Source organism: Phaethon lepturus, unplaced genomic scaffold (assembly GCF_000687285.1).
Source record: "Phaethon lepturus isolate BGI_N335 unplaced genomic scaffold, ASM68728v1 scaffold6945, whole genome shotgun sequence".
NCBI lineage: Eukaryota > Metazoa > Chordata > Aves > Phaethontiformes > Phaethontidae > Phaethon > Phaethon lepturus.
This window is the reverse complement of record NW_010538262.1, coordinates 4,832-31,534: the sequence shown is the minus strand read 5'-3', so window position 1 is coordinate 31,534 and position 26,703 is coordinate 4,832. Positions and strand designations below refer to the sequence as shown.

Genomic DNA, 26,703 nt, shown 5'->3' with positions numbered 1-26,703 from the left:
CCCTGTTCTGAGGGTGGTAGGTAGGACATGAGAAAATGGGACAAGTAACAAGGAAGAGGTATGCTCCAGCAGTTCCTTTATGCTGTATCTGTGTCACTTCTATTTACCAGTGTATTTCTTTCTCCCATTTCTCTGCTTTTTCTTTATATATATTCCTTCTCTCGAAGCCACTGTGCCTTAAACCCCCAAAAAACCCAACCCCAAACAGGAACAGCTTGGGAGCTTGACTGATAGCGCTTTCTCTTATGCTGTCTACTACGTTGGAAGAGCTGCCTCGTTAACTTGATTTTGTTTATTGGTAGGATTGTGGTACTTATTTGTTCCACGTTAGGTACATTTAGGTACTTTGCCAAATGGGAAACAAAAGGAAAAATACGTGTATCTTCCCTCTCTTCTGTTTTACCACCTACATGTTTATTATTGTGAAAAGCCTTTTTACATGAGCATGTATCATAAAACCTGCACTGTTCTCAGTGGTGGTCAGCCAGCAAGAATGTCTTCTAGTCATTACATCCACATATGGTACATCCAGTCCCATGCGTGTGGATAGTGTCATAGGAGAAGGTGCTGGCTGACACAGATGAAATCTGCCACCTTTAAAAGGAAAAGGTTTGCTTTTTAGTCTAGAGAAAATTCAGAGGAGCATATTCATGATAATATTCTTTTCAAAAAAAAAATATAAAGAAATTTAAGTGATAGAACTAAGTAGTATGTGCACTCAAAGTCATACTACTTTCTCCTTGAAGTGGTTTTCCTTTTCATTACTTCTGTTACCTGCAAGTACCTGAAAGGAATATTACAAACATTTGAAACACCCTTAAATTCGTGCTCTTGTTTAGAAGTTAAGTTCTGTCTTAAAAGCCAAAGAAAATTTAAGTAGACCCGCTGTAGTCTGATGGATGGAAAAATTTTTCCAGGTAGCACGTTTTGGAATATGATAAAGTGGCTTTACTTTTCTCAGCATTTTTCCAGATGCTGTATAAAGTAATCTACGTAAATCTAACTATTACAGATTAACCTTCTTAGCTGTCAAGTTGCAGCTTTTATTTACGTTTTTGCTGATCACATTAAAAATGCTGCGGACACAGGTTGTGTTGTTAATATTGGATTTTGTATTCTGGTCTAATAAATGACTTCCCTTTGTGCATTGGAAAAACTGGTTAGTAGAGCTCAAAGTTTAATTAGTAGGCTGTTTATGAGACAGAATAGGTGTTCTGAGTCACTGTTCAGAATTACTGTAAGGTTTCTAAGTGTTGTGCTGGCTTTTCTTTTTTGTTGTTTGTCAGGGCCTGAGGTACGAAACCCTAAATGTTGCAGAATTAAATAATTTAGACAAAATTACCAGAACTTTTTGAATTTGCAGTCAGCCAGGTTTCAGATATCGCTGCTGCAGTGTATTGTTATGTCCTACTTAATATTCTCATTTTGCAAAACACACTCTTGTTTTTCTCCAGCTTTATGTGCCTCTGCCACTTCCATTAGACTGGAAGTGTTACTGCCACTATTTCCACATAAAATGCTCCCAGGTTTGAGGATGCACTGGATTTTTGTATCTTAGCTGTGCCTTTTCTGATTCCTCTGCTTGCATAGTTTCTCTCAGTGGGAGAGCATGTTCTTGTTAAAAACACAAATCTCTCTCCTGTAAACCAAGTTGCATGGTACTTTAAGCCACAAGTGACTTTTTGCTCTGCTCATGCAGTTCTGACCCATCACAAAAGTGGGAACTGTGGCCAGTGCACAGGCTCCATCGTGGTTCTGTCCTTCTGCCTTTCTCCTCTCCATCACTCACCACTCGCTACCACCGTCTGGGATCACTGTGATCAGAACTTACTGCCTCTTCTGCTGAAGCCTGACCAGTGAAAAATCACTCTGTTTCTTTTGGTTTGCTTTCTGTTTCTGCTTCATTGTTGAGTATTAATTTTTTTTTACTTGCTTTCTACTTTCATCTAAATTTCAGAAATGGCAGTGTTTGGGATGGGATGCAGGAAAGGAAGATATGTCTGCTGTAGTGAAGTGTGTACCTCTTCCATGATGAGGAAGCCATGATAGGGAGAACCTTTTTCTTCGGTTTCAGACTATGTAATTTTTTTTTACCCTCTTAATTTCACCTTCTCTTACAAGTAACAGTGTTAAGTAGCACATTTTATTTCATCTCCAGCCATAGTCCTTATACATTTGAAGTACCTATAGGCTTTTTGCATCTCCTTTTAGTCATGATTTAACCAAAGGATAGCATATTTTAATGTTTTCTACTCTTGCATCCTAAGTCGTTTTTAAGTCTTAAGTCCTTCTTGATTTAAGAACCTGGTCGTTGCTGAAATTTGCCTTGTTTGTTGCTTTCCTTATCTCCAGTACGTATGCTTCTTATAGCTGAGTGCAGTCTTTACCATTCTTTATGTACCAATGGTCCAGTGATGCTGTATCCCTTCTCCATGATCTTACATCACCTGTTTGGGATGTGAAAGGCATCCCACCACATATTGTACACTTTATGTAATGCAGTGACTTCTTTAATTCCTCTTGCAGATTTCTTTCCACACTGCTGCTTACCATTTTTTATGTGCTGATATGTCTTTTGTTTTTTTCTGTCTCTATTTGTTTTCACTTTTTTCTTAGTGAATATTGTTTTAACTTAGCCTGTTTGTTTCTAATGTCTGCATTCTTGTGTTTAATTCGTCTCTTCTTCAGCATTGAATTTACTGTTGGGGATAGACAAGTCATGGCTGTTTCTTGTCCATTCATGCCTGTCCCCAGAACACTGGATTTTTATAGTACAGACCCTGTTCTGTTCTGGGACAAAGCGGGGAGGAGTGCAGCCTTGCTCTTCTGAGAACAGCTGCTAATTCAGAGGCTGTGTGCTCCTTGAAGGAAGGGGGGGCGGGGAGGTGAAAAGAAGGGAAGCAGGAGATGTCAGCTTGGTAGGGGGAAATACAAATATTTGTTCAGAGATGGGAAATGGGTTGTCTCTTTTCAGAAGCTACTGCTCCTGACATTGTACTTAATCAGTTGCTTGCAGTAGCGTGCACACACCCATGCTTAAAATCCAGTTTTACATTTAAAGAAACTTGATAGAGGCAGGAAAAGAAAAAAAGAGAGAGGAGGATAATGTATTCTGCAGCGTGAAATGTGTGTTGTATTTACAAGATACCTCCAGCCCAGCACAACTCAGTGGTCCAATAATAAGGTTACTGTCTCAGGCTGGGGGAGATGCAGTTTGTTTCCTGTTCACATGACTGTGTTACTCCGTCCAAGTTCACCCCAGACATCTCGATGCCTTTCAGTTTCTCTTCTCCAAAATGGGAATAAAAGTGCCTTCCTCAGTGGTGTTTGTGAGGAAAGGTGTGTTACAGAGATAAAATGCTGCCATGCTGCAGTAATGGGAACTGCAGAAGGCTCCAGCCAAGTCAGCAGCATCTGTCTCAAACTGCCACTTAAGCTTTGCATGCAGATTAGTCCATGTCCTCAAGTACAGTAATTACACAGCTGACTTTGTTAAAACTCTGTGCAGAATGCAGGTAAGAGCAAAGTCTTGTTTCAGGTGAGATGCAGAACACCTGAAATGCTAGAAGCCTTTAAGAGGCTGTAAGGCATGATTTGCAAGAGTAGGCATGTTTTGCTGGTATGGTCAAGTTATAAAATGGAGTAATTGCATGTTTTTGAAAGTCCTCTTGGAATTTCTGGAGGAGTAGGATTTTCAGAAGGATCTCGTGGTACTGGGCAGCAGCAGGCTTTGGCAAAGCATGCTCCATCTTGGTCTGTTTTCTGGGTTGAATGAGAATCATTACTGTGTCTAACTTTGAGGGATAGCAGCTACTGTCAGTTGGTATTTAATTTACATGAGAACTGCTACTGCTTCAGCATCTCTGAAAATCAAGATGTTAAATTACACAGTCTTGCATTAAGGGATTTGTCAAAACTACAGAGGAGGACAAAACTTGTGTAATGTCGTCTGGCGCTGCCTGGTGAAGTCAAGCTTTCTAACTCTGCAAGGTGCTGGTTGAATGACTGCTTTCTGTTGTCGGGAGCTTGCAGTTGGATTTTGGGGGTCTTGCTTTTTTTTTTTTGAGGTCACTGTGTTCAGATCCTGGTGGTTCTTTTCCAAACAGGCATGGGAGGTCCAGGGGTCACAGTTACCTGACTAGTACTAATCATTTGATCATTTTAGCTGTGTTTACAGGATTTGTTTCACATTTTGGGCAACACTTTTTTTTATTCCCCTTTTATTTTTCTAGGCCTGTTGTCATGGTATCTGGCACTTCCCATTCAGATATTAGAATTGAGTGAGTGGTGTCTGTATATCTGGTTCATTTTCCCTCTCGTCTCCTCTCCCCAAGGGAGAGTTTTACGTGGGATGTAGCATGCTGTTTGCAAGGGCTTCCTTTGGGGGATTTTTTTAATCACGTAGCAGTATCTCTGTTGGAAACAGCCTGGTATGAAGAATCCCCTTCCTTTTGGACTGGGGGATATTAAATCTTGTGTGCCTGGAGCTCCCATAGGAGCTCATAGTGCAACTCGTGACTCCCCCCGAGCCCCCCAAAAAGCCCTGTCTCCTGTGCAAATGAGCTCTTACCAGCGTCTCCCCAGCATTGCCAGGACTAAGGCAGTGATAGGAATTTTCTCTCTGCAGATTCCCTGTGGGGAGGGCCCAGCCTTTGCTCTCTGGGGATCAGGGCCCTGGTGCCTTAGGGGAAGAGTTTGCTGAGGGATCTTGTCCCATCTGAGCAGGTCTGTGTCAATGTGTATGCCTTTACAGGTGCTCTAGCTAGAGCTGGGCTTTAGCCTGTGGAGTGCAGAGGGATTCTCCCTGAGGTCTGGGGTTAGATTTGCTTATTTATTTATTAAGAAACTACAAACATGGTTTTTGGAAGAGTATCCCAGTGCAAGCTTGGAACCTGGCTTTTCCTTTCCAGTAGGGCCTTGAAGAAGGATCTTCTACTGATGCTCAAATTTTGCTGATGGCTGTTTTTAACCAAGGATAAGTTGTGTGCCTTAATTGTGGGTGCATTGTAGCATCAAAGCATATCTGGGGCTCTAGTCTGGATTGCATGTAAATACAGCTTACTTCTCCTGATCTAGAAGGGGGATCTCCTCAAAAGAACTAACAAGGTCACCCGGAATACAGAAGTTTGGAAGGTTCACAGACAAAACTTGTACTTGGTCGCCTTCCTGCAAAAGGCAAAAACTAAGTGATGTACTACTTCCCTTTCTTTTGCTTTGAGAAAGACTACACATTTTTCCCAAAATGCTTGCAAAAGCAGTAGTTCTGTTGTTGAAGGATGCTTTCTTGCTATTATGGACAATATGTTTTAAATAAATCCTAGTCTGTACAGATATAAGGGCTCTGTTTTCTAAATAAGCTGTAGACTAAATGGATGCTGTGATGAAGAACTGCATGAAGCGCAGAACAAGTTACCTTTCACAGTTGGATTACAGTGAATTGTGACAGCCTTAGCTTAATTGTTTGGTCCGAGGAGCACCGTTGCAGAAGCTGCTGCTTCCCTCCTGGTTCGCTTCTCTGCAGCGTGCATCGCTGGGCTGACAGCAGGTGCTTCTCCTTGATAAAGGGATGGAGGATGAATGAGACTGATGTTACTGGTATAAAAGAGTATCAGACAAGGAGCAGGGTTTGAACTGGTCTCGTTTTCCGTTGATCTGAATCTTCTCTCCATAGCTTCCCTTCTTTTCTAGGTAAACAGCTCTGTTGGTAACTGTCATAGAAACAAAAAAAAAACGAAGCAGGCAATTCACTTGACCCTCTTTGTATGTTTTCAATGTATCTTCTCAAGGGTATTTATGTAACCTGCAAAAGCCCCTACTTCATACAGCTTTTCATACAAGTTGCAGTCATTCTCTGCCCTTTCAGGAGTGTGTTTAAAACACTTTTGAAATGGTTTGCAGGCTCACAGGGTTGTGCACTGTCTGAAATGGGACTACCGCTGGAGCAGCGCTTACCTTGAATGTCAATCCATCTCTCTTATTTAGGAGACGGAAAGCATGTGTTTCTTTGTGCCCATATCTTTTGCTTGCTGCTTTCCTTGCCAGCCATCCGTAGGTGGTGTTTATTAGGAACATCTCCAGTTTGAGAGTCATTGGGGAAGGTTGAAGAGCATGTGCAGGTCTGCTTGGAAGAGTTCCAAGTGGACCGTGAGAGTTGAGATTAACTGCTTCGATAGAGAGAAGTTCACCCTGGCACCAGTTTCTTCCCTAAACGTTTGCTGGGGTTCGAGCTGGGAGGCTTGGAGAAGTTGTGGCGAGCAATACTTTATCTTTTGGTCCCAAACCCGGAGTGACTGAAGGCTGTTGCTGTCTGACAGCTTCTGCTTGGCTAATACAAGATGAGCTGTCAGACATGGCCTGCTTCTCTGACACAATCCTTTCCTTCAGAAATCCATTGGTGCTCAGTGGTGTTCATGTTATGGCTGTCAGGCAGGCATCTTCAGCTTTAACATTTGGGCGGGGGACAACAAAACCATGATGTAAGGCAGTTTGCGTTGTTGCTGTCCCATTCTGTGCTTGTTTCCATGAGTAACTGTTTATAGTGGGAACTATAGTCCTTTAATGTGACATTGCATTCCAGAGAAATTTATTTTCAAGGAAAAAGGGTATTTTTAAAACTTTAATTTATCTGGTCACAGGTGAGCAGTTCAAAGTTGTACTCTTCTCTATGTTGCTTTTAGAGTAGTTTCCAGCAATAGGAAGGCTTCAAACTTGTCTGAGAAACTAGTTTACTTCGACTTCCCATGTAGGAATGATTGCAGTAGGAGCTGCATGCGGAACAACCAGCAGGAACAGTGTATTTTTGTAGAGCTTCAGAGTAGAAGAAGCTATTCAGCACTTAACAAATCCCACCAAAATCTTCCCCAGATAAATTTCTGCTTAAGCTAAAGATAGCTTTCAGAAAAACAACCCTGAACTTCCAGAATTTCTCGTGGTAGAAGAGCTGACAAAATGGTTGGTAGGTAGTTAAAATTTGTTGCTTTCAATGCTAAAAACAGAATGAATTCCTTCCCCAGTAAAACAGCATTTGCTTTGTTGTTTAGTCTAGTCTGATTTCTCTTGTTTCAATCACCAAGCAGTGGGACTTGGGATCTAGAACTCCATGTTTTGTCTTCTGGACAGACATTAATAAAAAAAATAAATCAATCTGTACTTCAGGTGAGTACTAATGTAGTACAGTTAAGGTTCAACTTAACCTGTTTTGATCAGGTAGACAGATTGACCCCCATCTTTCAACTGAAAGAGTTTTTCAGTCCCATAGCCCGTTCTCATGGCACCATCGCTCAAGGCATTGGTATCTTCCTTGAAGCACATATGCCAGGACTGGGCACAGCGCTTCAGCAGCAAAGCACACAGCCAGATCAGAAGCAGTGATTTTCCTTTGCCTCTTCAAGTGGGTGACTTTTCCAGCAAGAAAAATAGTTTTAATCCTTTTGGCAGTGTTGCAAGCTTGAGATGTGGTTGATTATATGTCACCCTATACCAGACTCCTTCATTTCCCATGTGAAGAGTATGCCATGGTTCTTTGTTGGGATGTAATCTTGGGTTTGTGCTATCTAAATGTATGTATTTATAGTTTACTGAGGAGCTTAAATTGCTTTGCACCTTCACTCTATCCTCTTTGTTCTTGTCCTCTCATCTTGTCTTTCTGCAGTCAATGACCTTCAAGAGCAAGGAGTTTAGTTTTTTTCCACTCATCGATGGAAATAAACAGTTTAGGGCCAAGATCTGTTTCCTGAGAGAGACCTGTAGAAAAATCACTAGAAAGACATTTCCCTATTCACAAGTCCCAGTTAGAGCTATGTTGACTGATTATTTTTTTCAATCCATTTAATGTGTACCATGTTAATTTTGTTTTAGTCAATTAATAAGCAGTACCTAATAAAATGCTTTATAGAAGACCAAGTATATCAATGCTATTAAATTGACATTCTTAAAATTTAAGTCAAACTTGTAATCTCATCAAGAAGGATGTCAGTTTAGTTTGACAGAATCTATTTTCCATAGACCTAATTTGATTAACATTGATTTTATTACCCCTCTCTAATTCTTTATTATTAGAGTCCAGTATCGAGTATTCTTTAATTTTTCCTTCCTCCGCATTAGACTGATGGACCTTGTAATTACTTGGGTCATCCAGTTCTCCCTTTTTGAATTTCAGTGCAAAATTGTCTTTCCTCTAGACTCCTGGAATTTGCTTAGTGCTGTAAGAATTACTGAAAATGGCAAAAGACCCATTTGCCCCTTTTTTGGAGTCTAGTCTGCACAAGTAATCCAGATCATTTAGTTCAAACAGGTATAACTCTCGCAGCTCCTGTTTAACATCCACCTGGGTTGGAACTTCACATAGCTTTTTCAGGTGTACATAAATCATCTGTTTTCTCCATACTATTACTGTCTGCTGATGAGTCAGCATGAGTGTGTTAAGCAATCTTCTTCCTGTAGTAAAAAAAAGCTTTTGTTATTCTGACCTTTACTAGCCAGAGATTTCTTCTGTGTTTGTTTCCTATTTCTCTGTTCTAACTTACATTGATTTCTATCTTGTTTTCCCTTTATCTCTTAATTTAAATATGGAATTGGCCTAAGCAGACTAGCTTAAAAGGAAGTAAAGGCAGGTACAGGTCCTTGGCAGTGGCTTTTTCATAGATGCAGGCTTTTGGGTGTATGGATAAATGTTATAAACAGGGTATACAGTTTTTTTTTTTCCATATTCTTTCTCATGGTCTGTTTTTATCTTGGTGATCTTCAGCTCTGAGATAGAGCCTTCTAAAATATGAAATACATACATTAACAGCTTGGGCTTGGCTTTTCATGTGGTTTTTTTAAGACTGTTAAGTCCTTGATCTCTTTTAATGATGATATCACGCACTTTTAGACCTATTCTTTACCAGATCATAGGAGGTCCGCTATGCATTTTCTGCAAGCTAGAGAAAACATTCAGGAAGAGCAATGGCAATAGTAATACAACAAGGTGGTGTTTTAGGATTATCTAGAAATCTCTTGCCTGCCCTACTGAATCGCAGTGTGTGGTGAGCTATTGGATTCCAAATCACAGAAAATATTTACTATTTATGGTGCTGTTCCTGGGAAGTGTAGCATGGGGATGAACTTCAGTGTCTGTGTGGGATCCCACTGAGAGGTCCAGGTGCTTGCTTTGTGCTGCCAGATTGTGTCCGAAGAAATGTTACCCTTTTTGAGTACATGCAATAAGAGTACCTAATGAGGAAAAAAAAACTGGAAGTTCCTGCGGCTTCACTGTATTCTGGAACAAATCCTCCTCTTCTTTCTCTACCAGTAACAATTTTCAGTTCTTTCATATCTAGAGTCTGTGTTTTGTCTGACATAAGGTGTATTTCTCTTGAGAGTAATTTGAAAAATAGTATTTTTAGCTGGATATATATTTTTTTGTTTCTTAGCTGTAAATGTTTAGCACACTAAAACTTTATGAAGTCTGCCAGCTTTAAAGCTGTAAAGCTTTTCACAAATTATTTTCTCTGGGTTTATTTTCTTTTCAAGTTTTTTTTTATATATATTGGGGAGAGGGGGATCTGTCTTCATTAAATGATGGTGTTTAGGGGAGGTGCTTGAAAACACAAAATAGATGTCTGAAGTGGCAAGCTCTTAACTAAAAGACTTTCCCCCCTCAGCTCCACTGGTACTAAGTGAAGCGTATGGCAGAAAGCAGCAACAGGAATTTGCTGATTGAAACAACTGCACCAAGATTGCAGTGGGCCGCAAAGGGTGTGGGGTTTGAGATTTTTTTTTTTAAAGACTAAAGAAGTAGACCCACCCTTTTTTGTGAGGATATGATACAGCCAATATGGCAATTAATGTACTTGATCTGAAATGGTAGCCAAGAGCTTATTAGTTACAGGCCTTAAATTCTATTACAAGTTTTATATCTTAGATGATGTTCAGGTGTATATACTAACAAGAGGAAATCAATTTCTGTGTACCTATTGCAATAAAATTTTTCTTAGAACAATGTAATCGTTTTCTTTAAGCCAGGTTCCACATGCATGCAGATGGCTTTGTTCACGTTGGGACTCCTTATCCTTCACCTTCAAGAAAAAAATTGTTTACGTTTTGAATCAGGTGATGATATCTAAACTTGAATATACTGGAGAAGTCCAAGGAAAGGAGTGAATGGTCTATGAAATCTTTGTATCATTCTTTTCTTGTATTACCGTTATTTCCTTTCCCTCCAGCTTGAGCCTTACCCTACAGCTTGAGCTGTCTGTGAGTTTATCCATGGTTTCTTCCTTGCAGAAGTATTGATGCAAGTAGGAATGTTCATACCAGATTGTAAAGAAAAAAAAAGTGTATTTTAGAGGTTGGTCAGTCTATGCGCCTTGAAGAGCGTCTGGATGCCGAAGCCCATGTTCAGACAGACTGACATAAGTCCCAGTGCCTTGCGTCAGCTACTCGTGTTATCTGCGTACCTCCAAAAGTCACTAGATGGCTGATAGGAAAAGTAGGCACACGAGCTCAGGCTGTCCAAGCCCAGATCCTTGCATCTCCCTTCATCCATAAACAAGGCTAGTTTCCTAGAGAATGGATTTCTTCTGCCTAGGACTGTTGAAGATTAAATGTGTTAAGGATTTGATGTGTTCAGAGGCATAGGGATTGGGGCAGTATAAAATACCTTCGGTAGACAAGGAGAGGAAGGCACGGTGTGAAAAGTATCTTTACAGTATTACTGCTCCAGGCTCCGTGTTCAGCCAGACTTCAAGCTCATTCTTGGTTAATGTCGTATAACTTGAGTAAGAACATTTTTGTTGAGAATAATTCAGCTCTCCAGGAAGACCGAGTATGGTTTTTATCCTTTTTTTTCCTGAAGTTAAATAGATTGGATGGAATTGCTCCCTGGATATATGAAAACAGCCATTTTTTATCCTTACGCCTGCATGTGGGCACTTCAGGCATGAACTGCAGAGTTTCCCTGGATTTTTAAGGTCTTCCATCGCATAGCTAGCAGCTTTTAGTGCTTTGATCTGATTTCATAAGACAGAAGTGCTCCTGATATCTGTGTTACTGCAAATACCGTATTTTTGGTGGCATCTGACTTTGAGAAACACACAGATGCTTTTTTGTAGTCCAGGAGACAAAGAAACAAAGCTTTGTGCCTGGGAGGCAGGATCCATGCCTCCAGGGTACATCAAGGCACTCGGTGTGCAGCTGCTCTCCCACCCTCCGCTTTCTCCTGGGGAGCAGGAGCTGGGTCCCTGTTTGCCGCTCCTGCGGACAGGAATCTTGCACGAGTGCTCTCCCCCTCCTTGGGAGGGATTGTCGCATGTTCCCTTGCTGGCTGCTGGCGAGCAGGAGCACTGAGATCCCCTGCACGTCAGCACCCAGAGGCTTTGCTGTTCTCCAGATACACTGAAGGGTGTATGAGAAGGAGCACGGCTGAAATACAGGACTGCTCGCCTGCCTGCTTGGGCTTGCTTATTCTTGAAACTTGATTATCTGTGTTTGATTTTAAGTGTATGTGCCTTAAAAAAACAAAACAAAACAAAAACAAAACAAACCAAAAAAAAAAAAACCTTAAGAATTGCTTTGTTTTCCAAATGTGCAAAATAATTTCAGTAGGAAGCTGGAGAAGGAAGGGATCTGGAAGTGGCTGTCTGTCACGTTGCATTAATAGAATTGATGCTGCAAAATTGGTACTTGGGAATCGGGGAAAGCTGCCTCTTGGGTACTGGTTCTCACAACCCCCTGCAGACCCACAGCTCTGCGCCTGTGCTGTGTGAGTCGGTGTGTCTGGTGCTCACAGCACGGCCTCTCCAGCTCCGTAACTTATCCCAGCTATCAACGCAGTCCCCTCTTCTGCCACTGCAAACGCAGATCTCGCTAGTAAAACAGAAGCTGTTGAAATGATTTTGGCTGCTAAAGTGGGCTCCTGCCATCCTGTGCGCAGCAGCAGTTGTACTGTTTTGGTTTTGCCGTCATCTCTAATCCATGGAGGAAAGTTTTAATGTGGTCTCTTACTCTCCTGCAATTTGATCTGTCCGTTCTCTTCCTATTTACTGGTTGCTCACTGAGCAATAGAAGGAGATGTAAAGGTGGTTGTCTTTCTCAGTCAGCTGCTTCCAGGTTAGTGTTAAAACACTTGTTTCCTAATTTTTGTTTTGAACACTTGTTTATAAACAGAGCAAAATTATGTCCATGTGTTTTACCTTTTTTTAAGAGGTGGCCTCGTTACTGCTCTGGCAGGTCAGCCAGTTACATTTATCAGGAACTTGGCACAAAACTATTACACAATTCTGCCACTGTCAAGCCTTGTACACACTATTCAGTAAACTCAGGGCGGAGGGGGGATGCTTCTTTTTGTTTTTAAAGTAGGACCTTCAGCAGAGCAAGTTTAAAAATCTTACATTAGCTTCTGCCGTGTTAAGAAGATATTGAAGTGGTGAAGAACGGTGTAAAGACCATAGGGGAAAGCAGGGGTGAAACGAACGGTGTAAGAAAATTATGATCCCACTCCCGGCAGTTGTTCCTGTGCTTTAAAAAAAAAAAATAATAATTACTGAGTCCTTTTCCTCTTCTTGTGTTTCAACAGGGCAGAGTTTAGGGTATGGATTCGTTAACTACATTGATCCAAAGGATGCAGAGAAAGCCATTAACACTTTAAACGGACTCAGACTCCAGACCAAAACCATAAAGGTAAGACAATATAAAACACCTTTTGCTCAGTTCAGGAAGTGGAGAAAGTAGTTGAACTGGTTTCTGGCAAATTCATCAGTTCTGATCTCCATTGTAAGGGGCACTTGGCTAACCAGCTCCTCCTTGGAACAACGGGAGGATGTGCAGGAGATGAAATCTCTTCTCTGGAACTGCTGCTGCTGTTACAGGGGAAAGGAACAGGAAGCTCCTTAAAGCATTGCAATGAGGCTTAAACATAGAATAAAACAGCTGTAGTGATACCGTTACCCATAAACAGAGGTGAAGTACTTGATGGTGTATTCATAAGTTACCCATTTTCTTGTGTTTTCATGGGAAATACCTTGACATGGAGCTCTTTTAGTGACACTAAAGTCATTATTATATGCTGAAGTTATGTTTCTCAAGTTAGAATATGTCGTTCTCAAAAAAATTTTTTTTTCTCAATTTCTCCATCTTTACTTTGATTTATTCTTTTAAAAGCTGGAGGGATTAGAGATTGCACTGAAGTCTCTCATGTCATTGTTGTAATAGACCATTAGTTATTCCACAACCTTCTTTAGTGATCTCACAAGAAAAGCACGTTTCTACACTGTCACGTTTTTTTGCTGCGTGGCCAATAAAGCTTTTTTGAAACAGCGTATGGAATATTTCCACATCCAGAATTCTGACAAATAATACAGCTTAAGGAGTGTGAATCAGAAAATTGAAGGGGAACAAACAACAGATCTGATTCAAATTATCTGAAACTGCTTTGGTCGTATTTAAATGCTGGCTTTTGATTTGTACCATTTCCTTAATTTTTCTTCTGTACTTAATTTGTATTTCAAAGCCAAAAATGTTAAAGAATATAAAAATAGAATTCTTTCTTTTGAAATTATTGGAACAAATAATGTCAGTGATTTCGTATCTTGCAAAAAAGATACCGTATGATCAATAGTTGTACTTAACCTTTCTCACTAATGGCTTTGGTTTGGACAACGTGGTATTCCCCAAAGCAAAAATACTTGATGGATGCTTGTGCATCTCTAAGGATTGTTTCAAGCAAGTTTTTCCCTGGTCTGTCTGATCAGTGAAGAGCAGAAATCCTGCACTAAGGCTTATGAAAGTGGTGGAGTGGCTGTATGGATTACGTAGAGAATGCTACTTCCAAACCTCCCTTAGACCAACCAAGTTCCATCTCATAAATTGGTATGTGGGCCATGTATCGAAATGTTCACAGCGTGGTTTTGTAGAGTTAAACAGAAAACCTTACAGGAATATGTAAGGCAAAGCAGCCAAATCTACTGCCTTATCTACTGCTGCAGGTGGAAATATGTGCTTAGACTCAGCAGTTTCTGCTTACAGTGAAAAGTTGAGCAGTAAGTTGCTCTCCAAATTGCTTTTAAAGGCACATCATCAGGAAAAATGTATCTTAAAAGTACTAACCTATCTTCTAAATACTTTATTAAAAACTTGGTAGAACTTGAAAAATCTGTATCCATTTTTAATGCAGCGCTTTTATATTTTTAATATTATCCAGGGTTAGCAAAGGTGCTACACTACTTGTACCTATGTTGCTGTGCCTCTTTTTTTGATTTTTGTGAGCCAGAGCCAACGCTATTGTATTTGTAATATTCCAAGATCACAGGAAACACGCAAGCTACAAAAAGGCTTCCAGAAACTCCATCCCACCCCAACTATTATTTTACATTTCTCTCACATGCAAAATTAAATCATTATGCCTTCCTTTTTATCATGTATAGTAAGATTTTTGTTGTCCAGGAACTTCTTATGCTAAAACGTCTCTGCAGAATGTTTTTCCTTCAGTTTTTTTCAATTCAGTGTGAATTTTATGAATACAAGTGGCTTACTAGGTTTGGGGTTCTCATGCTTATTAATAGCTCGTAGATTTTATAGATTATATGACATTTTGTTGGGCTCCTGAAAGCTGATAAAATTTAATAATAAGCAAAGAGATGGACCTAACCTACGTGCACAGGAGCTGCATAATTTCTTCAGTGATTGGGAAGTTGTGTAGGCTTTTTTAAATAAAATTGTTTTCAATTAAGTCTTTATGCAGTTGCCTAAAACCAAGCCAAGCAAGCCTTCTATTCAAATAGCTAAGTTTTGGACACATGGACATCTAATCGGCGGTTTCCAACCCAATTTTTAATTGCAGAATCGTATGCAATTGCCTCGCCTTACACACCCCACCCCACCCACTCCCCCCTTGTTTTGTATTTTTAAATATGTTTTGCTTTTAGGAGTTTGAATAAACTAGGTCTGCTTCCCTAGTACTGCGTGGTGGAGGAGGAGGTTTCGCAGTGTTCCTGCTAGTTGAGTGGTAACTCGTGTGTTTTTGCCACTCCGCCAGCACCGGTGTTGCCAGCTGTGTCCCCCGTTTCCGAACGGCTGCAAAGCCGTGAGAAATCGTTCTCCGCGCTGCTGAAGCCTCTTAGCTTGCCTGTTGCCCCCATATGCCCCGTCCCAGCATCTCACTGTGATGCATTGTGAGGTTGAAGTATTTTAATTCATGGAATTGCTATATTTAATTATCAGAGCAGATTACTTGAGTCTAGCTAGATGCCCTTTACAGTTATTAAAAATGCACTTTGGTGCATTAAAAAAGCCTGTCTCAGAAGAACATACAGAAAGGGATTTGGTGGCATATAGTGTTGTAGGCTAAAAAAATACTTAATTAAATATTAGAATAACATTGAGTTGGGAAAGTACCGAGTGTTACTTTATTCTGTTTTCTTGATGATTGTGGTTGGGTTTTACGCCCCAGAATGAAATCTGTAATGTCCTGTTGATAGATGGGCTGAACCTTGGCCTCTGCCCATGCACTCCGGGTACCTGCAGCCCCGCTGGTAGCGTTTCTCTGGCTGCCTTTTATTTGGAAGCTGTTTTGATGGAAAGCTGAAATGAATAATCTGTGAAAGCCCTTTTACTGGGGCAAATTACTTCTGCTTGCCAAGGTCACCTTGGTCCTGCTGACTGTGTCCATCTCCCTGCTCACAGTCGGGCTCTGCTGCTCCTTGCAGCTAGGCTGAACAGGAGCTGGCTCTGGGGGTCACATTTGCACTCATTTTTTGACCCTGTAAGGCTTAGTTCCTTTTTCAGGAAAAAATATATATTTTCTGTATGTGTCTCCAGATCCTGTCCTTTTCACTTCTGTAACATTTTTGTGGCAGCTTGATGTTCTCTCTCTCCTGATGCCTTGCAAAACAGCCATGCAGTCACAGGAGGAACTGGTTTTATGGCAGGATCAGCAAAACAGCTAGGCACAGTCTGCTCTCAGATGTGCGGACTAAAATAACTGAAGAAATGTTCTTTTTATTATTTCATTGTTACAATAAATAATTCCTTTTCACTGTAGCAGCTAAAATATTTATGTGCATTTTATTTAAGTCAATGATGCCCTTTCATGTCAAAGTCGAGAGGTGACTATTTACAGGATATCTGTTTGGGGAAAGCATTGAAGGAAGTGTTATGCGTTTGGTAATAGGTTATAGCCGTTATGTTCCTGCTCAGCTGATCACAGTGCATATTTTATTTACGCCATTTTGTAGCATCCTCATCATCGTCTTGTGAGGGAGAAGAGCTTCACTTCAGTTTTGCAGCTAAAGCTTGACATAATTCTACAAAGCAGCTTAGAATGAGGGAAGATACAGCGTGTGTTTGAAATAAATATATATTCCAGAAATTGAATCTATTTTTAGAAATTAAATTTGCCCATCCATAAAAGCATATGAAAGGTCACTGCTGCTGTTGAAGATTGCCTGGCAATTCAGTTGCATCAGATATCAGAAAGAAAATAAGATGTGTGATGCATGGGGTACAGACTGTTTAAACTGTGCTGCTTTGCCCTGAAAAAAAGGACAGCGTCTGAAAGGACGCGAAGGGAGCGTTTTGCGATCTGCGTGGGGATTCAGGTGACCTGGCTTTGTGTTGGGGGATGCTGGAACAAGGGCAGAACAGGGTTTTGAAAGGAAGTTTGAAATGTGAAAAGAGCCAATGACCCCTGAAGTGCAACCCCCTGTCCCCCTCACCTGCCTTTTCTCTGTTGCCTGGGAAGTAGGTTGGTTTGTTTCGTCCCTCGCAGGAGCAGGTAGCACGCTGTGAACTGCTGGAGTGAGGGGAGAAGGAGCCCTTGATGCCTTAGTTTTTAAATGCATCAGATGATAAAAAACCGAACAGGATCATTCCTCTGTGGTCAGAGGCTTTCTCTATTTTAATTTTCAGTTAAATAACATGTCAGAATGGTAGTAGCTGTATTCCATTTCCTGTTGTTCAAAGTGTTTATTTCTGCTTTACTCTCCTGTTTTGATCGACAGGACTGGATGGTCCTAGTTTAAAATACAGTGAATAGGGCTGTGGGAGAAAGTACTCCTGTGTTTTCTGGAAATAAAGTAGTAACATTACTGCTCAAAGATCATGCTATTTATCTTGGTTTCTCTGGTGTTTTTTGAAAATGCCAGCTATTTCTAAAAAATTCAGGCTCTAAATCTGTCCATGTTAATTCTTGTAGTTGTCTACGAGCCTAAAAACTATCCTGTCACTGTAGGGTAACCAAATAACAGCAGCCTCAGACTTCTCCGTCCTACGAAGTCATTAGTCAAAAAGATTGCCTTCCCGTCGCGCTCGGCGGAGAAGGAGGCACGGGGAGCACGGGGCAGGGGAGAAGGAAGGCTGCAGCAGCCAGCCCTGGGGAAGAGAGCAGCATCCTCTGCACCCTGTCCCAAACAGCTTGGGAGGTATTGGGTGAGGGGAGTTAAGCCCAACAACCTGAGTTGCAGCCAGAAAGTGCAGGCTTGCTGTTAGTTACGGTAGCAGAGCTCTGGTGCTGGGTGCCCTGGGCGCAGAACTCTGCCGAAAACCCTGCGTTTTCCACCAGCATTCTCCCACAGCCTCCCCGGGGGCTACCTGCCACCGAGCTGGCCGGGCAGCCCCTGCGGCTGCTGCTCCCGATGAAGAAATGGGATGTTGTGCAAGGCTGGGTGGTAAGGGGAGCGTGTACGGAGAGATCTGGGGATGCTCTGATTTGTGGGGGAGCTGGGGAAAATAAAATACAGGGGGAAAAGGCACAGAGAGGGCTTAGGTGTTCTGTGAGGGAGAGGAGATGGAGGGTCTAGCGGTGGCGGAAGATACTGGGAGGGGCCGAGGATGTTGGGGTGGCAGAGGCGTTAGCGTTTTTGTTTCCCATGTGTGCAGTAGCAGTGGGACCCCCTGTGTACAGGGACGCAGCGTGGGACGCACCCCGTGTGTGCTGCCAGCACCTGCCTGCGTTTCCCCCCGAGCTCCGGCAAAGCTTTGTAGAGGGTGGAGATGTAAAAGAGCACGCGCTCCTTGGTTTACCTTAAAGTTCAGGTTGCAGGCATTTGCAAGCTGCAGATTTGGGATGTAGTTGTTCTAAGTTTCTTTTAAAATTAAGGTAATTGCTTGTTCTGATTTGTGGTAGCTCAGACTTAGTCATAAGAGGGGTCATCTGCTGTGACTGCTGCACCCCGGGACAAAGCCTCGGACAGGAAACTTTCAAGACACCACAGACCTGGGAAGCCTCAACTAAGCTTACTTTGGTTTTGCTCTTTAGGAGCCTCTGTCTGTGTAACCTTTTGGACTTTGTAATGCTTGTTAACAACTCTTCTTCCACCCTTTGTGCCTGTAGTGATGCTGCAGCTCAAAGGACCTTTCGGTGCTGCATTTGAAGGTTCAGATTTGGCTCTGCTGCTTTCAGCAGGGACCAGCGTCTTTATCTGTTAGTTTTGTGCATCTTGTCTTAATTGAGATTTCTCTTCAACTGCTTCTGTTTTGCCAGTGCATCCTTTTGTTCCACAGAGCCAGAGCAATTATTTCTCAGCCCTGGTCTTGATGTAGCCGGAGTGCTTTGAGGTTATCTATGGATGTCTTGCCTGAAGTGGTGGGGTAGACGTTGTCTCTTACCTGCAATCGTAATTAATCCTGGTAAAATGGCATTGAATTGCTCAACAGTAAAGTGCATTGTCATTCCCCTCCATCTCCCAGCCAAGGCCTTGGAGAGGAGAAAGGACAAAGCAGTGCAAGTGGCGGATGTGAAAGTATTCCAGATTCTGGTCTTCAGCCTCTGGACCAGAGGGTTTTTGTGTGTGATTGCTCTGACAACACGTAGCTTTCACTGGAGGGTTCTTCGATCTGCATTTTTGCACAAAATTAGCGCATGGGAGAGGGAAGTGGCTGGAAGTGGCTTTGGGGAAATGTCTTTTCTGGCCATAGCCTGTCCTCTGGTGTTAAGCGGACTTTATTTCTACTTTTGTATGTTTAAGTGTTAAAGCACTTCCAGTGTGTACCAGTGTAATGAGCAACGGAAGGAAGGGTTGTCCCCATTGTACATGTCTGGACCTTGGGCAGAAAAAAGCGAAGTGACTCACCCCAAAAGTCATGCGAGAAGTCCTACATCTCGGAGTGTGTCACACAGAGACACAGCGAAGTCTTTCAGAATTAAGGTCACCGAGAAGTTTAATATTTGAATGTTACGCAAACTTTTTTGAAAGCTGCCCAGGGACTCACTTAACACAGACTGCACCTTACCTGCTGGTGGCTGGAGAGATGTCCCAGGGATTGCAGGGACCATCGGTGGGTGGTTTGGTGGCCTGTAGGTGCCTGTGCTGCCATGCAGCACTCTCTGATTAAAGGCTCCTGACTGGTCCCATGTTCCCCAGGTGAGTAACGCTAGATGTAGAGCAAGACATACATCTCCTTGGAGAAGTTTTGTTTGTGAAAGATGCAAGCTGCTAGGTTAGTCGTCAGTGGGGGGTTTGAGCGGGGCAGGGTGGCTCTGCTGGCAGAGCACATCGTTTCAGGGAAGGACGATGCCCTTCCTCTTCGGAGCAGATGGCAGTTGAGAGGTTATTCTGACTTGCTCCACAAGACAATTAATTTTGTGAGGAGTCTTCTAGAAGCGGACTTAATGTTTGAGAAGTCTGGGATTAGCGTATGAGCTGAAGGCATCTCTCAGGACGAGCAGCAGTGAAGTGGTTAAGTGTCAGTGTTTAAATGGTTGCTGGTACATGTCCAGCGCCTCGCCTCTAAGACAAATGGGATGCGTTCATGCCTCTGGGTGCCTTTGCTGTGGGCTCTGACTTGGAAAGACCAAACCGCTTCAATTTACATTCTGAAGAGTCTTGAGATGAGAGAATTTTCAAAAAGTTTTCTACATGGGAAAATGGGTTGGAAATCAATAGAGAAGATAATTACTTCAACTTGGAGATATTTTCTGTGCTGTTGAACAAAAATGTGCATTACCATGGAAGATACGAAGTGCTGGACCCTGTGACTCTGCAGTAGTGTTTGGAGACAGTCATGCAGACTCTGGAGAGATGGCTGTTTAAATACCAAAGAGAAGCCCTTACACAGGCTAATGTTCAATGTCAGATAAGAAATATCTTAGCAGATGTTTTTCACAGTTAGTGTGTATATATATATTTATAGAAACTAACATCGGAGGCCAGCAAGCTCTAAAATGAATTGTGCAATGTTTTATTATCTTCCTTGTGAATTTGACCAAAGAACTCCTAAATGATCTAATGCAGTGAAATACAACACCAATGTTTGACCTCCAACCGTCAGACATGTGGACAAACACTTTAATGCTGGGAAATGCTGGGGTCAGTCAGTACCTTGGCATACTCCAGCTCAATTAATTTGAATTTCTTGTGGTGGCTAGGATTTCCATATTCTTTTCTTTTTTGACACACTATTTCATTACAAGGTGCTAACACCGCCATGAGCAAAAAAAAAAAAAATCATTCTTAAGTGTGACTGTAAAGAATTAATGCATCATCCTCACCCAACGCTTTGCAGTGTTTGGTGATAAAATGGGAGCTGGTTTTGGCTCCCATTTTAACTTGCACAGCACAAGGAGTTTCTGGTCTGGTGGAGGGTCAGGGTGGGCGTTTTCTTCCTTTGATAGCTAATACACAGGAAGACATCCCATCCTCAGTACTAACTGAATAATAGCTTGAAAGCAGAATGGCACAGTCTAACGGATCGATTTGTCATTGGCTGACCTGAGAGGGAAGATGAGAAAGATTCAAAAGCAGATAAATAATTGACATGACTAGCCTTGAGTACATTCAGCTTGCAACCTTTTCTCCTTGATATTACAAGACGGCTGAGTTGCTTTTGGCAGCTTCTTTCCCTGGCCCAGGCTGCCTTGCAACCTGAACGTTTCATTGCAGGAGGAAAGAAAAATTAGCCCTGAGCGGCGATAGGAGTTTGCGTGTACTGTGAGTAGATGGATTTGTGAGGGCGTGCAGTCTCTCCCACCGCTGCGTGTCTGCGTGGCCCATGAGAGCAGAGCATTTTCTGTATGTAGAATTATATATATATAAAATGTCAGGCACTCGGTGCTCCAGGAAGCAGTATTGTTTTGCCTATCTCCATACTTTTCATCTTCCCTGTAATGTGGCATTTGGTTAATGAATGTGCCAGAGTGAGAAAACCCAAAGGAAACCCCTGGCTGTTTTCCCAGGAACTTTATTAATTTTGCAGCTCTCAGTTTTGAGGAATAGGTAAAGTCCTGGCCCCCACTCCAGAGAGGCTCTTAAGTGTTTTTTAAACTGCTATTCCTAAAGTAGGTTAAACTGTAGGTGCCTGAACCCTTACCTTACCTTGAGAGGGTACCGTATCTGCAGAGCGTGGAGAGAGAGCGAGTCTTTGCTGGAAGCCCCAGCACGGGGTATAAATGAGAAGCCGCGGGCATGAGACCACCGAACCAAGGACGGTCAAAACCAGTGATTTTTGGCATGGTATCTGTAGTTGAAAGCACAGTGTAGTTATTCCTGCTTTCCCCAAGCACCCGGCTTGATCTTAGTTACATAAAAGCCAAGCGGTGCTGAGAGTGTTCTGGTCCTGGAGCACTGGAGAGGTGTTTGGGACCAGCGATTAAATGACTTAAATGCTGCACCCCATCAGGAGCTCCTGGGCTGTGAGGTCCTAAATCGCTGAGGCACAAAATCGTTTCCACCCAGTATCCTTCTCCGTTTCAGCACTGATCTCGGCACCAGAAGGTTTCTCCGGTCGTTACGCCTGCGTGTGCCTTTGTACTGTGCCTGAGCTTGAGTGGATGCAAATGTTTTATCTAACCTCTTCTTCACATTTCTTTCCCTGCATTTTTCCACCTCCTCTCTCTAGCCTTCTCTGTAAATGTTAGATTTAAAAGGTTATGTACAAACATGTAAGTTATAAAAAAAAAGTTGCCAAAAACCTTAGAATCTGGAATCTTTAGAGTTTGTCTGCTATTATGCAGAGGAGATTGTGGAAGCAAATATTAGTCATTCACATCATTTTCTGTGAGTCAACAGCTATTTTTAGGTGTGGAGCACATAAAGACAACTCTTTGACACATAAAACACATGAAGACATGCATTTGACATCATTTGTGTTTGGACTACGGCTGGGGCAGAGGGAAAGACAGTCGCTGAATGCGTTGTGGTTGTGATGGGGCCCCCCAGTTTCCTGCAAGACACATTTTAAGACATAATGCAGGAACATACCGATCTGTTTGTATTTAAATAAATCAAGATGAAGTGCAAACTATTCAGGTTTAGATCCAGTGCTATTTCAGATGTACTTATTGCAAAGTAATTCCTCATGATCCATGCTGAATACTTGCCATTAGGCTTTACCCAGGAAGTATTTTTATTATGTTAAATGTGTGTATTCTAAATGTATATATTATTCTTAATAAATAAATAAATCTTAATAAATAAAAAGCAGAAGGCTTTTTATGCACATACTACAATTACAAATCTGATTCATGAGTAGAAGAGCAGTTAAGACAGACTTGATTTAATAATTTTCCGGCAGCGTATGTGCCTCCAGATTTTCTTCTTTGCTTGGTCAGAATATTTTATGGTCTGGTTCTGGGCTTACAGTGCAAGGGAACTTCTCGTGATAAACTGCAGCTACACCATGAGTGTCAGTATACGGTTCCCAGAGCAGATGTTCATTTAGTCTAATTTCACCAGTACTTTTACTGTTCATCCAGAACGGATCTTGCCAGCTCAGGATGGGGACACAAAAGAGAGCTAGTACAAAAGATCACTCTGCAAATAACCTGATCTGGTTCAGACACTTGGGGCGGGGGGAGCGGGGAAGAAAAACGTACTGAAACTTCAGAGTGCGACGTATGTGCTAAGGTTATTACATGTTGGATATGGTAAGCAATTCATACACCCACAGTCCATAGGGGTAAACTTAACAAAGCTGTGCGTAGGAAGTTGCGCATTAACCTACCTCTGAACAGTAGTTATTTTATGCCTGCACTTGAAGAACCCTTGCGTTTGTTTTTAAGGTCTCTCTAGATCTTCCTTTGTTCTTCCGTCCTTTCCTGGCTTTGTTGGCCTCGTGAAACAGGTAGCGCCTGAACCGGAGGGTTATTGCTTGTGAAAGAACAGAAAGTAATCTCTCCCTTCAGAATGCAAAGGGTGGCTCTAGCTTGCTAATAACACCTCTCCTTTTCTTCAATCCTAGGTGTCGTATGCCCGTCCAAGTTCAGCATCAATCAGAGATGCGAACTTGTATGTCAGCGGCCTTCCGAAAACAATGACCCAGAAAGAATTAGAGCAGTTATTCTCACAATACGGGCGCATCATCACCTCACGGATTCTGGTTGATCAAGTTACAGGTTAAAAGAAAACTTTTGAAATATGCATGTTTTTCTGGAAATGGCAAAATTGTAAATGCTTGCTGGCAGTTGGGTTTTGAGACAACACGACTTCTGGTGTGAAATGCAGTACCTGGTTCCTTGTAAGTGTAACTGTTCGGAGGCATAACTGCTGCCTCTTTAATGAGGGATCGCAAAATGCAGAATGTTGTTTACTTAAAATCATTATATTAAATATGGTAGGGCTGATTTTGGAGAACACAGCTGGGGAAGGGCGTTTTTCTTTATAGGACTTCCGTTAATTTGCAAGCTGTGTATTCTGCAAAGTCAAAACTAACATTCAGTTTCTTCGTTACATAGATGAGGCTGTTTCTACAAATACTCATCTGTTCACATGTTTTTACTTCCCAGGGGTTTCTCGAGGTGTGGGATTTATCCGTTTTGATAAGAGAATAGAGGCAGAAGAAGCCATAAAGGGACTAAATGGCCAGAAGCCTAGTGGTGCTACAGAACCAATTACTGTGAAGTTTGCCAATAACCCCAGCCAGAAAACAAGCCAGGCACTCCTTTCACAGCTGTATCAGTCTCCCAACAGACGCTACCCTGGACCACTTCACCACCAGGCTCAGAGATTCAGGTAATTACCTGGAAAAGAACTGAAGTTCCACCAGCGATGACAATGTGGGGCAGGTGCTGTGCAGGAAAATACACTTTAGTTGCTTAGGCTGACCTGATTTTCTTTGTAAAATTAAATATTCTTTCCTGGAGAATGAGGAGGAAAATCTGCTGACAGCACTAGTCATGTTATATTTACTAAAACAGCTGAAGTACTGTACAATCAGATCTCATGAAGACTCATGGAGAAAGGGAGGACAGAATAGAGTTACACTGATAATCAAATGTGCAGTGACTATCCTGTTATCTTTTTTTTTCTGTAATGCTTTTATTTTCTGCTATAGAATTTCAGTTCTGATGCAGCTTAGACTTTGATGTTAATGACAGTGGATTGGTAGCAGGAAAAAAGCTGAGTCTGTTCGAGTCAGCAGCAGTATCATTAAATTTATTAGCCTGAGATATCTGCTCTTAGTATAAAGAGACCTTGTATTTGTCTTTAGTGTGATTCCTCAGATACTTTGGGGGATGTTTTATGCTTTGCCTTCTGAATATACTGTTTCTACCTGATACGTAAGCCAGAGTTAGCAATACATGATATTCTTATTACTTACACATATAATGATAATTTTCCGGCAACCTAGTATTCAAATAAAAAGTCTGCCTTCAAGAAAACTTGGACATATGGGCATAACTGAGTCGCATACTGGCTTTAGAGAATTATTCAAAAGTAGTTTTAGTTTTTCAGTGATGAAAAGTGCTAATGAATTAAAGATCATTAAAAAAAGTCAGTCATCAGATACATTAAATTTATACTTGTTTTTGTGTCTTTGGCACATAGCTGTGTCCATGGAGGTAATCACTGAATCATGCCATGGATAGAAGGACTTGATTGTGCTCCCATGGAAAGCAGATAATATTCTGCAGAATTTGGTCGCCATTTAGATGGACATATCATGGAGGATTGATACTAAATATATGTATTACACTGGGGAGAATGTATTATGTTACAGTAGTTAGAACCAAGAATTTTTCCAGTTCTGGCAGTTTTGTTTTATTTCCACGTTAACTGTAAATAAAAGGTGAACAGTTGAATGATTTGCAAAAATTTCATACTAATATTGTCTAAAAAAGACAAATCGGATTTTTTTAAAACCAAACTCTGGAAATTGAGGTTTTCTCTGAGACTGTAGACAAGTTAAAAATTACTTTAAATGCTGTGGTGGAAATTTAAACACAACCTCAGACTTAACAAAGCAGGCCGGGAGTTGTTAGGCTCCTTAGATGTGTGGGAAACTTGTTGCATGTTTCTTCTTTGAAAATGGAACGCTATTAATAATAGTTCCATTGAGCGATCTTGCCATCTGTGAGACATTAACCCAAAGACCCTCCTTCTCTTTTCAGGCTGGACAATTTGCTTAATATGGCCTATGGCGTAAAGAGGTAATTAGAATTCCACAGATTGCCAGATGTCCGTGTTGGCACAGATTGGTGCTACAATTTATTTTTTTTAATTCACTAACTTTATTTTTTTTAATTCCTTCTTTTCTTCCACCAGCATGTCAAATTCTTTTTAAGTTTGGACTTCAGTTGGTTTTGTTAATTTAAAGGCCACACAACGCAAATTCTGTGGGTGTTTTTTTTTTAAACCTTATTTTATTTACAGGTGGGTTTCTCAAATGGTTTAGGTGCAACAGCTTACAAGCATTCAAACTGCAGTTGTCCTGCTAAATGGCACTTTTTCCATAATTGGAACTACTAACTTAAGTTTATCTCCAATCTGATAACAGAAAACTTAATAGTCAAAAAAGAATTAGGCTGCTGTTGTCTAAATCTCACAGTTAAGACCTTCTTTCTACTACATGTGGCTTCAAGTTTGACCTGAAAATACAGCTGTGTGCACCTTAATCATCTGTAAGTTTCTTTTGTTACAGGTTTAATACTTTGAAGTTTTCTCGGTGCTTGAGATTTGGGGGTTTTTTGTTTAAAATAGCTGTGTGTGTCCCTGTGTATGTGCACGCATGTGTGAAAAGCTCAGCTGATTTGTAAGCATTTATGCTGTTTCATGAGTGTTCAATGTTTGGTCTGATAGCTGAAATCAGCTGATATGTTGTTAGTGTTTCTTCTAATGGCACACATCAACACGAGTGAACCTTACAGCAAAATAAAGGTGTAGTCTTATTCCTGACGTTTCCATAAGATCTCCAGCCATCCCCCACAATTAAGATGAGAAAATACTACTTAATCTTCTGAAATGGTCTACTCATCACACCTGAAAATTATTTGAGCTTTTTTAAAGCTCATGCTGTAAAATGGTATGGTAAGTATATCTTTACACTAGCTAGTAGTGGACAGTAACGTGGGTTATAACTACTGTCACAGTAGCTGTTGTACAAATCACAAATCTTAAGACTACTTAAAAACAGTAACAGTCAAAACGCAGGCAGTGTATTGTCCCAGAAGCACCACCACTGGTGTTGGTTAGTACATTTGTTACACTTGCAATATGCTCGGTGGTGGTGGTGATGCGATGAGTCAGAACTGACCACCTGATTTGATCAGACACTGCTTCTCCTGCGTTCTCCCCTCTCATTTGTTTCTTGATACATTGCCAAAAACACGGCAAAACTCTCAGCCTCAGTGTCTGTCAGGTACAAGTGAAAGGATGGGTTTGTTCCGGGTGTTTTCCCTGGGTTTGCTGCTGCTTTCCCTGGAATTGGACTGGTACGTGGTGCAGGACAAACAGAGCTTAGTCTGGACAGGTGAGAGTTTGAATTCTGATTTCCTGCAGTCTACAGAGGGAAAGA

General features: G+C 41.5%; 1 protein-coding gene across 5 annotated transcripts in view; it reads left to right on the top strand.

The window, feature by feature from the left end:
- ELAVL4 (ELAV like neuron-specific RNA binding protein 4) overlaps positions 1–26,703 on the top strand; it is a 42,080-nt gene that overhangs the window by 10,552 nt on the left and 4,825 nt on the right. For 3 of the 5 annotated variants that reach the window (XM_010286727.1, XM_010286725.1, XM_010286726.1), the window contains exons 2-5: positions 12,557–12,660; positions 23,152–23,305; positions 23,696–23,921; positions 25,301–25,339. In XM_010286727.1, coding sequence (XP_010285029.1) covers positions 12,557–12,660; positions 23,152–23,305; positions 23,696–23,921; positions 25,301–25,339 — 523 coding nt within the window. The remainder of the gene's footprint in view (positions 1–12,556; positions 12,661–23,151; positions 23,306–23,695; positions 23,922–25,300; positions 25,340–26,703) is intronic. The other 2 variants (XM_010286729.1, XM_010286728.1) reach the window with 1 other exon arrangement.